This window comes from Sander lucioperca, chromosome 8, assembly GCF_008315115.2.
Source record: "Sander lucioperca isolate FBNREF2018 chromosome 8, SLUC_FBN_1.2, whole genome shotgun sequence".
Classification (NCBI taxonomy): domain Eukaryota; kingdom Metazoa; phylum Chordata; class Actinopteri; order Perciformes; family Percidae; genus Sander; species Sander lucioperca.
The window spans coordinates 15,992,219-16,005,931 of record NC_050180.1 but is presented as its reverse complement, the minus strand read 5'-3'; the positions used below and the strand labels follow the sequence as shown (position 1 = coordinate 16,005,931).

The following is a 13,713-nucleotide window of genomic DNA, read 5'->3' as shown; positions in this document are numbered from 1 at the left end:
TCTACATTTGTAGCTTATCATACAATAGCAGGCTTGTGTGGCTGTAAAGGTATTTTCAAGAACAAGAAAATAAAAAAATAAAAACCTGCAATGCATTGTTGAGGTTTCGGTTTCAGGAGTCTAAAGGTAAAAAAGAATACAACCTAGTACAATGACAAATACCTACTGTAACTTAAAACTTCCACAAAGCTCACGACATAAACATGGAGACTGTTGCCCTGATCCGACAACCCTAATCATTAAGATTATTATGGTTTTATTTATTCTCAATGATGACAACAAAAACAAAATGAACATACAATTCTTGATTGGTGATGGAACCTTTTATGTACATTCAGGTGATCTATAATACAAACAGTATACTTTTTTAGCATTACATCATAGTAATTGATTGAAAAGTGTACAACAGTCCCTTATAATGAGTTCAAGTAAGCACTGGGTCTAACTTCATGGTTTATGGCTTGGGAACGATACAGTTGTTTAGTAGTTTATCTTTACATAATACAGATGTAATAATTATTATATATGTTAACAGTGATTAAACTAATATTAGTCAACTGATTCACAAGGTTAAACTTTTCGGTCCAAAAATGATTTTGTTTTTTACAAATCCCCCATTACTTTCTTGCTAATATCAAGCCAACCTTTCACTAATTTACTAGCTACATTTTTGTATCATTTCTGTGTAGCCAACACTTCCTTACAAAAAAGTATAATTGTACTGTGAATGTTGGATGGCATTTTCTTTTACCATGGCTATGTCATGGTAATGGTCATGGTACACTGAATAGTAAACAATGACACTGGCCAGGGTACTAGTTATGGTGTAAATACAGCAATACATCCATGAAATACAGCCAATCCACAAACAGTGGCAGCACATCACTGTCATCATAGTAGTCCATATGCAGTACAGTTTTGCTATATTTGTCACTGTATGGTGGTTGGTGCTTAAATAATGCAATTATACAATGACATTGTACAAATAGTGAAGAAGAAGAAGAAGAAGAAGAAGAAGAAGAAGAAGAAGAAGATTAAGATTTCTGGCAGTGCGAGACAAGTTGCTGCACCAGGTAAACTGACATTTCGGCAGTATTGGGCTCTCTCCACTATGGTACGGTAGGGGAACGTTAGGGGAACGTTCTCTAAAGGTTCCCTAAACGTCTAAACGTTCCCGCAACCAAAAACGAACGTTCCCAGAACGTTCTGGGAACCAAAAATGTTTACCTGGGTATGAGGTGTTTGATGTCCTGCTAACCACTACCAGACCATTGAAAGAGCAGCCAGTAGAAGCAGGGTAAACGTCAGGTAACTTCGCTTTACTCCAGTCGTCCAACACCCGACGACGGAAAAGCGCAAGAGGATGCGCGTTTGCGCACGTGGTAAGAATATTCCGGTGTTATGTCGAAGTCTGTCCCCAAGTCAGATGTGTTCCCCTCCCGTAGCGCCAGAGACTGTTAACCTTTGGTAGCGCCCCCTCAGTAGTCCGTTCATAACGTTACGTTAATGATAGCCATAAAACGTTAGCTAGCTTAACAATCTCAGCTCGTGTTAGCTTTAAAATTATTCACCTAGAAACTAGCTAGCATTGAAGCTTGGCCAGTAACGTTACAAAGTACTAGCTACCAAAGTACGGAGGGACTGTATCAGCCAATGTAAGGTAGCGTTAGCTTGAAAAAGTTAGATTAACGTTAAGCTAATACAGCTAAAATGTTAGTTTAATGTTGGCTAAAGGCTAAAGTTTACGGCCAGCTATTTTTTTTAGAGATAAAGAGTAAGTTACTATGTTGCAGATATTGTTGTGTGGATAAAGCTAACCTAAATATAATGTTAACCTAATCTGTTGTGAAAACCTGATACTGAATGTAAGTAACGTTAACGTTCATTAAGTTGTAACACTTGAGTAATGCAAGGCCTATGTCCTATTTTACTTTCTCAAAAACTAACTTTCCCACTCATTGTTTGGTTAAAAAAAAGAACAACCACAGCAGAAAGCAAGAAGCACACCACAAAATGCCTGTGGACGACCTGCCATGCCACAATTTAGAAGAATTCACAGTAGGTGATATGCATTATGTGTATTCACAGATTCATTTTTGTGTTTGTTCATTACAGATCAGAAAAGGCACAGTCACTAATACTAGGAATCAGGACAGCTCATTCTTGGTCTATAATAATATCTACTGGTTTTGTTGAACGTTTGGGCAGGATCTTATTATTTACAGTCTATGGTCAGGATGATAAGATGCAAGACGATATGATGGAACATTGGCCATATTCAAATACTTACATTTAACAGTCCAAATATTTTACAGTCAGTGACTAGAAAATATACCTCCTGTACAATTTAATGCCACCCAGCACAAGAGCCCGGCCATAAATCCTAACTTGGTGAAACTTAAAATATGACATTTTTCTTGAGACTGTGACAGAGAGGTGTTGATTCACCTTTATGGCTCATGATACTTTATTGGGTGATTATGTTTTCACTGCATGAGGTGACACAACCTCACCAACACCACAGGTACACATTCACTGTGGGGCAAGTAACTGATTTCAGCATCTAGAGGAAGTTTGTCAGCATGAAACATGTTTGGCAGCCTGTTAATAGTAATATAGTCATAATGGTAAAGTGCTATGGTATTCTTGAACTAGGAAAATACAGTAATGGCACCCATTTTGCTGGTAAAATTGACTATTGTACTGTACCATCATACTAGTTATCAAATTACCATGCCCTTTTTTTCACCTTCGTACTTTTTATATTTGACGTTAAACTAGAAATTATGGCAACATTTTCACAAGGCTTTATCAAGTTACACATTTTCCACTGAATCAAATTACACTTTCCTCAACCACATGGCCATGAGCTTCAACGTGATGTTATTTTTTTATCATCTGCCCATGTCTGCCTTGGACTTAAAGAACAATCTTTAACTGTAGGAATGCAACCCTATTGAATTAAGGTGAATGACAATTATGTGAAAAGGGAATTTCATAAGAGTTAGGATTCAGAAATTTTAACGTTTGAATTGAAGTTCTGGCTTTATAATTATATTCACTCTTGATTGGTCAGAAACTAAATAATGATATAATGATAGTCTCATGGCAAGTCAGTGCTACTGTTTTTTGTTAAACGTTATTCATTCATTATCAAAGGACAGCCATTTTCATTCTTACTAAATAAATAATTTCCCATCGTGTCTAACTGATGATGATGATGATGATGATGATGATGGTGGTGGAATGATGGTTTGTCATAGTTCTGTTTAACATTCTGGACTTATGGTGAACACAATGCTTGGAAGAGTGGACTCAACTTCAGCAAAGTGAATGGAATCACTAAGTGCATGTGCATTGCAGTTTACGTTTTGATATGGGTAATACTAACATCCTAATGGGACAACATGCTTTTAAATTTGCAGTGTTTGGGATTTTCTGAGCTGTGCCGTCGCAATGCGGTCCATCCACTCCTCCTGGCTCGAGAGTGTTGGCAAGCTCCTCCGATCGACCTCAAGTCGACCTCAAGTCAAGGTAATACTCGTTAACAGATAACATAACTTTATAGTTATTAATTTTAGAAAGCCACAACACCAGTACAGCAGATTTTAAACTATTCAGTACAGCTAGCAGAGCCCAACCCACTGTCATATGTATTTATTGTTTCCTTAAGAAAAAAATCTTTGCTGCCTCTATGACAAATAGTACAGCTCAAGACAGTGGAAGCAGATGCTGCTGCCAGCTTTTGGGAACAAATTGTGGACTGCACCAGCACATCAGTTAAACATTGTGCCGGGTCCCTTCTGAACTCCATCATATTACCAGCCAGAATGAGGCCAATGTGTTGGCACATCAGAGAAAATGTGAGGTTGTCTTAGCAGTATACAGTTGTTGAACCTGGCCCAGCTCTTGCCACAACACAATGCAACATCATCCGGCAATGTAACTTGAACTAGGTAGTTCTAAAGTTCATCTCATGATCAACAGACTGGTTGTGTTATAATCCACTGTGCAGTGTTTTGGCATTTGATAAGCCTTCAAACTCCTGGATCTATTACCATACCTGCAAACTAGTTGCTTTTCGGCGAAAATCGCCGTTTTGAATGGGAAAATGTCATCCACGTGAATCGTGTAGATCTGAAGAGTTTACATTTTTTGGGGTGGGGGGAGGGGGGGTAAACCTACTGCGGTCTTCTTCACAATAGAAAATCTTTCGTGATACTTTATGCGAGTCATTTGGCCAATCACTGTATAAAATGTGTCACCTTTTTCAGCCCTTCTGAGTTTGTATTACTTGAAACGGTCATCCTGGATTGTATTTTCCTTCCACTTTAGAACAAGGCTGTTTAAATACCCATGATACCCAGCTAAACTGAAATATTACATTTCCCAAAATCCCTCAATTAATGAATGATGTTTGTGAATGGTTTACCTTTTTATATTGGCTTATACAAAACTATTTTACGTACAGTTCTGAGCAGATATTCTGGGTCTTGTGTTATTTATGAATTTTGGTTGTGTTCCATATCAGAATGTATGTAATTTGGGTTAGTTCATAATAATTTCATACGAATGGTTTTAAGACACAGATTGACCCATAAAGGGCATGGTGAGAGTTCTGTAACTTTTCCATAAGTTTGGGGGGACTGCATAAAATATTGCCGATTACGTCACCTGTAATAATATACATATTGTTTCAGCAATAACACATTCCATTGTTGTTAGTTTTCCTGGCATTTTCTACTGTGGTGCGTACTTTCATCTAGCCTACTTCAATACATGAGCAAAATATCCAGAAATAGGCCTACTGTTTTGTGACTCAAAGGATTTTGATACCTTTTTACATAGCAGCTTAACTTGAATTTAGTGTTGTAGTAGCATTTTACACATTTATAACATTGTTTGGTAATAAGAGGTAATTATTAATTGGTTCGGTTAATAATTCTCACTTACTCTTACTATGTGCCCGCTATAAATGTGTTAGGGTAATTAAGAATAAACAATTGCTGATAAAGAGAAACCTTTTGTTCACCTAAGTGAGACAGACTGAGGCCCGGCTTGTCTGTTAGGACAGGGCAGCTCTACTTTGGACAAATTAATCTCCAGTAAAGATGACTTAGATCAACTTTGAAAAACACTAAGATGAAAACCCATAAAATGATTACGAACGGTGGCCAGAATGACAAGTATTATCAACAAAAATTAATCAGGTGCATCTTTTCATGAACTCAATTAATAATGTGCAACAACGGGGTCTTTTTTCCCTGGAATGAAAATTAATTAGCAGGGGAAGGTCACTCGGAGATGCTGACATCACTCATCAGGCCGCTGTGGCAGTTCTAATTATTTGTCTTCCAGGCTTGGCTGATCAAAAATTATTGCCATACCTGAGCAACATTTAGAAAAAAAGCTTTGTTTAAAGCGCTTTTAATTAGACCTGCTATTTGATTAATGCCGTGTAAGCGCTCAGGATCGGCCCTCTTATCAGCATTTCTGACAAGTTTGCTGGGTATTGTTGTGTGAAAGACATTTTACTGACGCTAACCGACTGTTTAGTATCTAATTCATTCACTTTAGTTGCAATTAAAAAGCTATTTACTGCGAGGGCACTTGTTGATATTAATATAGATGTTGTAAACTTTGACAAAGCACTCTCGTATTGATACTTAAAATACATGTGGCATTAAGTGATAATAAGAAAAGAAAATTGCATTATGTGGATTAGACCTAAATTAAGCTAAACTAGTAACTAACAACCTGCAATATCATACACAAACACAGTGCTGTTAAGATTTTTTTCAATTCTAAGAGTGAGCAAGTGTAGCTCTAAGGCCCCACAATTTATTGCGTTTTTGTCAGCCATAATTAATAAAAGACAAAGGTCACAGCAAGCAAACATGATTACCTAACCCCTGCCTGATAACATATCTAGCCACTACTGGGCCCCTTGGTCACACACTGTACAGTAGAGAGAAGACTTGTCACAAAGCAGCATTATGATCAAGGCTTTATCGAGTTGTGTGTTGACTCGTTGCCTAAACTATCTTCAACCCTTACTACATCAATTCACATTACCTGCAAATTAGCAAAGTTCTACTTTCAAGCTCACAGTACATTTGATCCAAATAGACTCTAAATGCCATTTCTGTTCCTATTAACCTACGGATCGGTGTGGCAGATATTTTCATGAGGTTGCTGGGGAAAAAACACGAGGCTAATGGCTTGGTTGTGACAGCGCTATTCATGATGATTTATGATTCTGTGTTTAAGTTGATTACTCCACTGCTGACTCGGAATACTATTTCAATTAGTGCACTGAAGGTCACTCCACGAAATCCCTCCATAATCTATTCCTATTAACACTAATGCGCCGAGTATCCATATCTGTTCACCCTTGTTGATTCAAATCATCCCCACTTCTAACGGCCAGCTTGTTTACCAGTTTACTGGTTCGGACGTATCCTAGATGGTAATTTTCTCTCCTCCGTGTATCATTAATGTCTTCAGTCTTGACACATGGCTAGGAGGGACATCTCAATAGAGCTTGTGTGCATTTTTATTGCTTTTATTATTTCTAATTTGTTTTACAGATCAAGTGATATTTATGCTGAATGAAATTGATCCTGAAAGCCCTATAGGCAAACGTGGTAATATTGTGAGGTTAGAAAGCAACAACCTCCTATTACTTGTCATCATGAGAACCAAAATAGCCTCAGCGTGATCAAACTTTTAGAGGTCTAAATTAATTTTACATCACTTTCATTCATACTCCCACTCACCCATGCAGAGGAGGAAATTAGCTACCTGTATTTAATCTAATATGTTCCCACTGTAAGCGCTGGTGGACATGATAGACTTAATCAGTTCACACTGAATCAAAAAGCTCACCAGACAGTGCATAGCCATGAACAATGTATTACGTTTTAAAGACAGGGTCTTTAAATTTCACTACCTACAACGGAGGCTTACTTTATTCTATAGCATACGTTACTCTCACAATACAAACATACCTAACCATCTGATTTAGTTGTTCTGATTGCAACTGAGGCAAGATATAAATCAGAAATTGGCAACAAATGTACTACTGAAAGTTTATTGCATATAATTTAAAACTTTGTTGTTGTTTGGGTGAGGAGCAAAAGATTGTATTACATGTTAAACAAGCAGAATGAAAGAGGTCAAAACTTTGACGGCTTATCAGCTACAACAGGCCACTAGGCCTTAGGACAGGAAACATCCTTTTTTGAGAGACGGGTAAAAGTGCTGACATTGTCACCAGTTGATGGGACTCTATCCAAGGGATAGGTGAAAACACTTGGGCACAGTGACATCAATTTTCAAGATGATTTAACTCCATGCTCCTGTGTTGGAGGAAAGAAACTTCAGACCCCTGATTTACCTCCGATGACAGCCACGCGGCCCCCGAAACAATGTTTCCAAGGCTACTAGCGAATGACGAGTGGTCACGTCTGTACAGCCGTCCCCATTGGTTTGATTTATGTGACCGGGATCCAATAAAAATGGCAATCAAATCAACCCAGCCACTTTACAGGTAGAGGGCTGTCTGATTGAGTTGTCGAAGGCATGGCTGAGGCTCAGAATGATTATGCCAGGAAACGGAGAGGGGTCCATCTCTCCGCACCCAACAAGGACACCATACATCTCCCCATGCAGCTTTCCTACTCCACTGTGAAATGTATCCAAAATAACTGCACACCTACTGCTTGCCTGCCTCCCCTCTCTGAAGGTTATTTGTCGTCTGAAGGACTCTCCCTGTCAGAGTATGATAAATACCATGTATACAGACAAGAGCAGCGTCAGGTCCAGGATTAGCCGGAAAACTCACTGATCTGTGAATAACCTAAAAAAGAGGAGCTGAAGATTAGCAATGATGCTTTTAGGAATGATCCATCAAACTCAACTACCTCAGTCACTCAAATGAATCATCTCACTTGATTCTTTAACCCAGGCGAAGTACGAGTGACTGCTGCGCTACCTGCAGGTCACAGAGATCATTTTGAGGATGTTTATTAAATCAGTGCTATCAATTTTCTTACTGATCATCTTTTATCTGTCCTGTCCTTGGGGATGAGTCAAGCACACAATGATGTTAAAGGTTGCGGTATTCAACTTATGGCTTTTCCATTCAGCCTCCAGAGCTCCGCTGGCAATATTAAATTACGGCCATTGCCATAACGTACAAATTGATACCTGAAATATGCCCCATATTGAGAGGGCCTGTCACTAAAGTTAACTCACTTTTGTTAACAGAGCTACTGTACGAAGTAGAACAAAAAGAATGAACAAACAATAATCGTGAACTATTTGCCTTGGCTTTGAACTAATGACAACTTAGGCAGGCCTGTTTACTGTGCATGAGGAAGCACACATTCAGGAAGTAAATTGGATCAAAGTACAAGCAGCTGCTTAAGTACTTACTCGCTTCGATAAGCAGAGTAAAATCACCATCATTGTTGCATTAGAGTGACTTGCTTCAGTCACCGCCAGGAAAGCAGACAGGAAGAGAAGAGAGGAGCTGATAGTGTACCAGCTCCATGTGTCATGAAGGAGCTGCTGGCTAACAGCCAGCCTGAAAAGGAACAATTGAACATCACTGTAGAAGCCTTTTTGTGTTGGAAACACAATCACCTTGTTAGAGAATAGAATGCATTGTACAACAGGTACAAACACATCCTCTGGAATAATAGTCAAGCACGTGCAATTTAACCAAATCAGTCCACACATTTCAAGACATACATTTATGACACATTACATTTGTGTTTTTTTCCTTTGGGTGTAATAGTTCAATATTATTTCATAGAAAAGTAGGCTATCACACAAGTCAACAGGATACAAATTTAAAACAAAACATGGAATAAGCCTATCAGTTATGATAAGCAAACAAGCAAGCGATAGCATATATAGGAACCTGTGGCCCTTTCAATTTTTTGTTTTTAAGGATTGAGGCACAGAGTGAAAACAAAGCTTCTCTGATCCAAAGGAGCCAAAATTACATCATCTTAAGTTTCCACTGAACTCTGAAGACCTTTCCTCTCCAGCAACGAGGACACAAGGAAAGTTCAAGGATTGAGCAAGTCAGTTGGACTAACATGCCACAGAACAGGAAATAGCCATTCATTGATTTTGTGTGTGTCCAGAAAGATCAATTTTATTCTTCCTTTGTTTTCAGACTACAATGCACTAAAGCTTCTGCAGCAGCAGGATGTGTTTCGTACAAGCATGGTCCAAATGAAGCTATAAATCAAGTGTTGGAGCAGAAACACATAATGTCATCCCCCATAGACCACGTACTGTACAGTACCGCACCTCAAACTGCTCCATTCTGCTTTCTTTCTGTCTGCACAAACAGCCCTACAATGTCAGACAATCTAATTAATATGACTGTCAAAATATGAAAACAAGGACTATTGAAAACTGCTCAGAAAATGTAGCTTGATGCACAATATTTTCTTTGGATATGTTAAATATATGTAGGCTTGTTCTTATCCTAAACTCTTCATTGAGACGTTATAGTCATGGTCTGATTATGTTGTATTGCATTCACTTCTTTATGACTGTTATCTAGTTCAACATCATTCTGTTGTTATGCAGTTTGCTGATTAAGTGTGTGTGTGTGTGTGTGTGTGTGTGTGTGTGTGTGCGCGCGCACACGCACATATGCGCGTGTGCATAAACTGACACTTCTTTAATTGTATTGCACTTGTGCTATCTGGTGCTGGAGTTAACTCGTAAAAGTGAAGTCTCAAGCAGATTCCCAGCGTCTGCCTATTTAAGATTCATAGAAAAGACCATCCACCCCAATCAATATCTACTTGAGATTTAAGTTGCATTATGTGTCCCCTTCACAGGCATGATTTAAAACATCAGCACAAAGTATTCTTAATTTTATTGCCTGCCGTAAATTAAAATTAATGATGCTGACATCCACAATTAACAATGAAAAATGCAGATTCTTATAATTACTTTAGCAGTAATATTGTTTTCAGCCCAGGCTCAAGGTGCTCCTCATATGCTCCTCAACATTCAGTAAAACACAAAAAGACAGCTTCATTACATTTTATTTGCTATAGGAAACAAAAAAAGGGTCTAACAAAAATCCACAGCTCATTTGGGAATATCTCGCCATGCATAATTAAGCAAATTTGATTGGAATTAAGCATGACTTCTTTTGGTTGGGTTTTAATGAATGCAAATCAGGCATCTACATCCCTAAGATTAATTTCAGCCAATTAAAAAACAAAGCTTGTTGGAAAGTGTAAAAGTGTTCAAAGCAGGGCAGCAAAGCAGTTTCTCTCTCCCTCTTCCATTCCCTCTCTCTCCTCATCTCATCTTCATAACTTACACTCAGGAGAATCCCCTCTCAACTTTGATCGTTAGCAGTTACAGGCAAACAGTATGAATTCAAATGTGGCAGAAATGCACTGCTAAGATCCTTATGCCTTTTTAATCTGAAAGTTGCACCCCTTAATAGTTTCTTTAAACAATAATTGTTTAATTACTTCTGTGTTAACACTGTTAGTGGATGCATTTGTCAGAAAGTATACCAAAGTATACTCAAATTCTGATACAGTGTGCTAATTTGTTGCTTGTGGTGCAAAGGTAAACTTTAGAGCATAAAATATATCATTGTTCTGGCTTTTGATGGGACAAAATATGACAATTATTCTGCATTAGTTTGCCCACAATAATGTTGGCATAACCTGAAATCAACCTTTATCAGTGTTCAAGAACATTCAATCCATCTGACTTAAGCACTCAGGAGATCTCATCGTGGTATTTTCCATGTGAAGGCACCATTGCACACCAGACCAGTGACAAATAACGCAGCTCACACCAATAACAAATGCCAGTGTCAGGCAATATGTATGGCTTACGTAGGTGTTAGTCTCATTATGACAGACAGCCTTACATTATCCTCCATCTTAAATGTTATGCTGTTTTTGCACAACAGCACTGAGTAAATCCTGATTATTTGGAGAGTCTGACGCCAACACTAATGATTGAGGGCAAGCAGGCACCTTCAGGCTAATGCTAATCTGCCTGCACATTGCTCGGAGAACACCGTGTACATTGATTTGATCTCTCACATCAAAAGACAAACAGTGGTGCAAGTCAGCACATCCCCAGTCAATGTCATTCCTTGAAGTGATTCCCCCACACGTGCATTTTCATGGGCCTGGGGAGGGAGGGAGGGAGGGAGGAAGGGAATAGAGAATTAGGTGATCGGATCTATTGGCATTTCTTTAAAGGAGATTCATGGTGGGAGGACACAGGAAAAGTGAGGAAAAGTGGTTCCCCATTCGCCTGCTAGCCAGAGCCAGTTCTGAGAGGCTTGCTGTGTTTAGATTGCATTAATCCCTCTGTCTCTACCTGTTACAGAGCTTTCATTAATGTTGTCTTTTAACATCAAGTCTCCTGCAGAGTGGGGAATAAGTGGAAAGTTCTCAGAACTCTACCGAAAGTTCAAAGCACCACAAGAAACCCTTTATGTGTTCCCTTAATCATTCAAAAGCCCATCCTAGTATGCCACTTGCGTAGCTCCTCCATATGACGAGAAGAATTAATATTTGGCCTCTGATGCATTCTTTTTGAAAGAATAAAGGAATGTGAAGGAAAAGCATTATCTATTCAAGGAGCGCAGGGAATACCCTGACTGTGTCTCAGTTCTGTTGTAGCTGCTGCGTCTCATTTTGTCTGTAGCAGATCACAGGGCTGCAGACTGGTACGTTTCGGAGGGAGAATAGAGAGTGGGAAATTGCACTATTTTATTAGAACCCTGTGGGAGAGTTTTGTAGAGGCAAGCATGCCATTGAGCCTATTTGCATCATGCTAGCAGTGAATAGATATGATAATGTTGTAATACTTTGGAATCACTCTCACAAAAGTGGTTTATATGATGATTTTTATGTGGTGAGAGCCTCTGGCAGAAACCCTCATGATATCAGAGAGACAAGTTCACATCACCATTTTATATTCATTCATTTTTACCTAAAACATTTGAGATCAACAGCTTTTCAGACTACAGTATATCTTGTCAAATCCTTGTCAAAATACAAGCCAGAATAATTATTATTTCAGGACTGTTCTCTAGCATTTGTTCTATTCCACTTCTTAGTATTTTTGTCTGTTAGTACCCTGTGTTAATGTATTAACTCTAATGCCTTAGGCTTTTCATTTCATTCATTCCTTAAAAAGTAAAGCCTCATTGCTATAGAGTTGGAATGATGCTTACTTTATGCACCAAGGACCACACATTCAAGTTCACTAGAGCAGACCTACACGCCTTTTGAAGCATTTGGACAGCGCTATTATAAAAGTATAGTGTTTGTACATTTGTAACTGCAATTGCAACTCAGCCATCAGTGCAAAATTTGCTATTCTAAGTTTCCTGAATGCAACGAAACAGAGAGAGGGAAAGATGTGTGTACCCTTTATTTTCACACATAATAACACAACAGAGATTATTATTCAGGGGGTAAAACCAATGAAAGGCTATTCAGTGCATCTGTTTCAGACTGCCATGCTAACAAACTGAAAACTGGAGTAATTTGCACAAAGGCTTTAAACATTATATGCATGCAGTGGCTTTTAAAAGTATTTTAATTAAATTTCATTAAATTGCATTGAATTATTTAAAAAGAGGGTACTGTGGAAAAACGTCTGTCTGCTAGGTGTAGCCTGGCTAAATTGTGTGGAGTGAAGAGATGTTACTGGGATATGGGAAGCCCAAGGGACAAGCAGGAGGACAATGCTGTCTCTTGGGAGAATTTTATGCTGCTGAAGTGAATTTGAATACATAAAGGAGAAGTTGGGTAATAAGGAAAGGGGGGTACAACATAGCCTGTGTTCTCCTGGTCCCTTGTGTGGGAAAAGAGGCAGATTCCCCTACGCTTTTTTTTCCATTCTGGCCCTATTCTCAATGACTAATTTTGCATTTTAAGGTCTGCAATTGTGCCATGAGTACATTAGCTCAAGAATTGCATATTTTACCTCCGCACATCACACTTTTCAAAAGTCAAATGTGTTGCTCTTCAATGGTAGTTAATCTATGTCTAATGAAAGTAATCATTACCGCTTCAGAAATCTGTTACAGATACATTGCATTGCAGTAAAAGTGTTGAACAGATGTATTCCTTCCACTAAAGAAGTCACGGGGTTCCACCTAGTTAGTTAATTGTTCTGCCTCTCTGTCAGCTAGATATCTCAAAACCTCAACAGATGAGCACACAATTGTTCTCTGGATCCAGAATTTCCTGATACAAGTCTGTCCTATGTTAGCTGTAAAACTACCTGATCTTAAACCTTGTTCATAATGTCATAAAATAATTACATTTTTTTATGAAAGCATGGAAAGAGGTTTGCACTGTCCATGTGCCTCATAGTTCTGTTTATGCTCTGATTGTGTATAAACTGAACTGGGATGTTTTCTGTGATTACTTAATTTACTTAAAAACATGCAGTGCGACATTACATACAACATAAAAACAAAACAAAAAAAGAAAGCAACATATTCGTATCAGCACATTTTCCTGCTCAGGCAGGCAACGCCCCGCACATTCTCCCTTCTTAGTTTTCCTGTTTGGTCTGCCCTCTTTACTTTGTCCCTTATCTAAGCATCATTCATTCCTCATCTGTGATCCTGCACTTGGCTGTGGTCTGCGTGGCTTGGCACCCTCCCATTCCTCCTCTACC

General features: G+C 38.6%; 1 protein-coding gene across 10 annotated transcripts in view; it reads left to right on the top strand.

Annotated features, from left to right (window-relative positions):
- The first annotated feature begins 1,030 nt into the window (after positions 1 to 1,030).
- Positions 1,031 to 13,713, top strand: part of dachd (dachshund d) — a 122,422-nt gene continuing 109,739 nt past the window's right edge. For 9 of the 10 annotated variants that reach the window (XM_031287227.2, XM_031287098.2, XM_031286890.2 and 6 more), the window contains exons 1-2: positions 1,233 to 1,308; positions 3,426 to 3,534. In XM_031287227.2, coding sequence (XP_031143087.1) covers positions 3,457 to 3,534 — 78 coding nt within the window. In that variant the 5' untranslated portion in view covers positions 1,233 to 1,308; positions 3,426 to 3,456. Of the gene's footprint in view, positions 1,074 to 1,232; positions 1,309 to 3,425; positions 3,535 to 13,713 lie in introns of those variants that run through there. The other variant, XM_031286722.2, reaches the window with a different exon arrangement.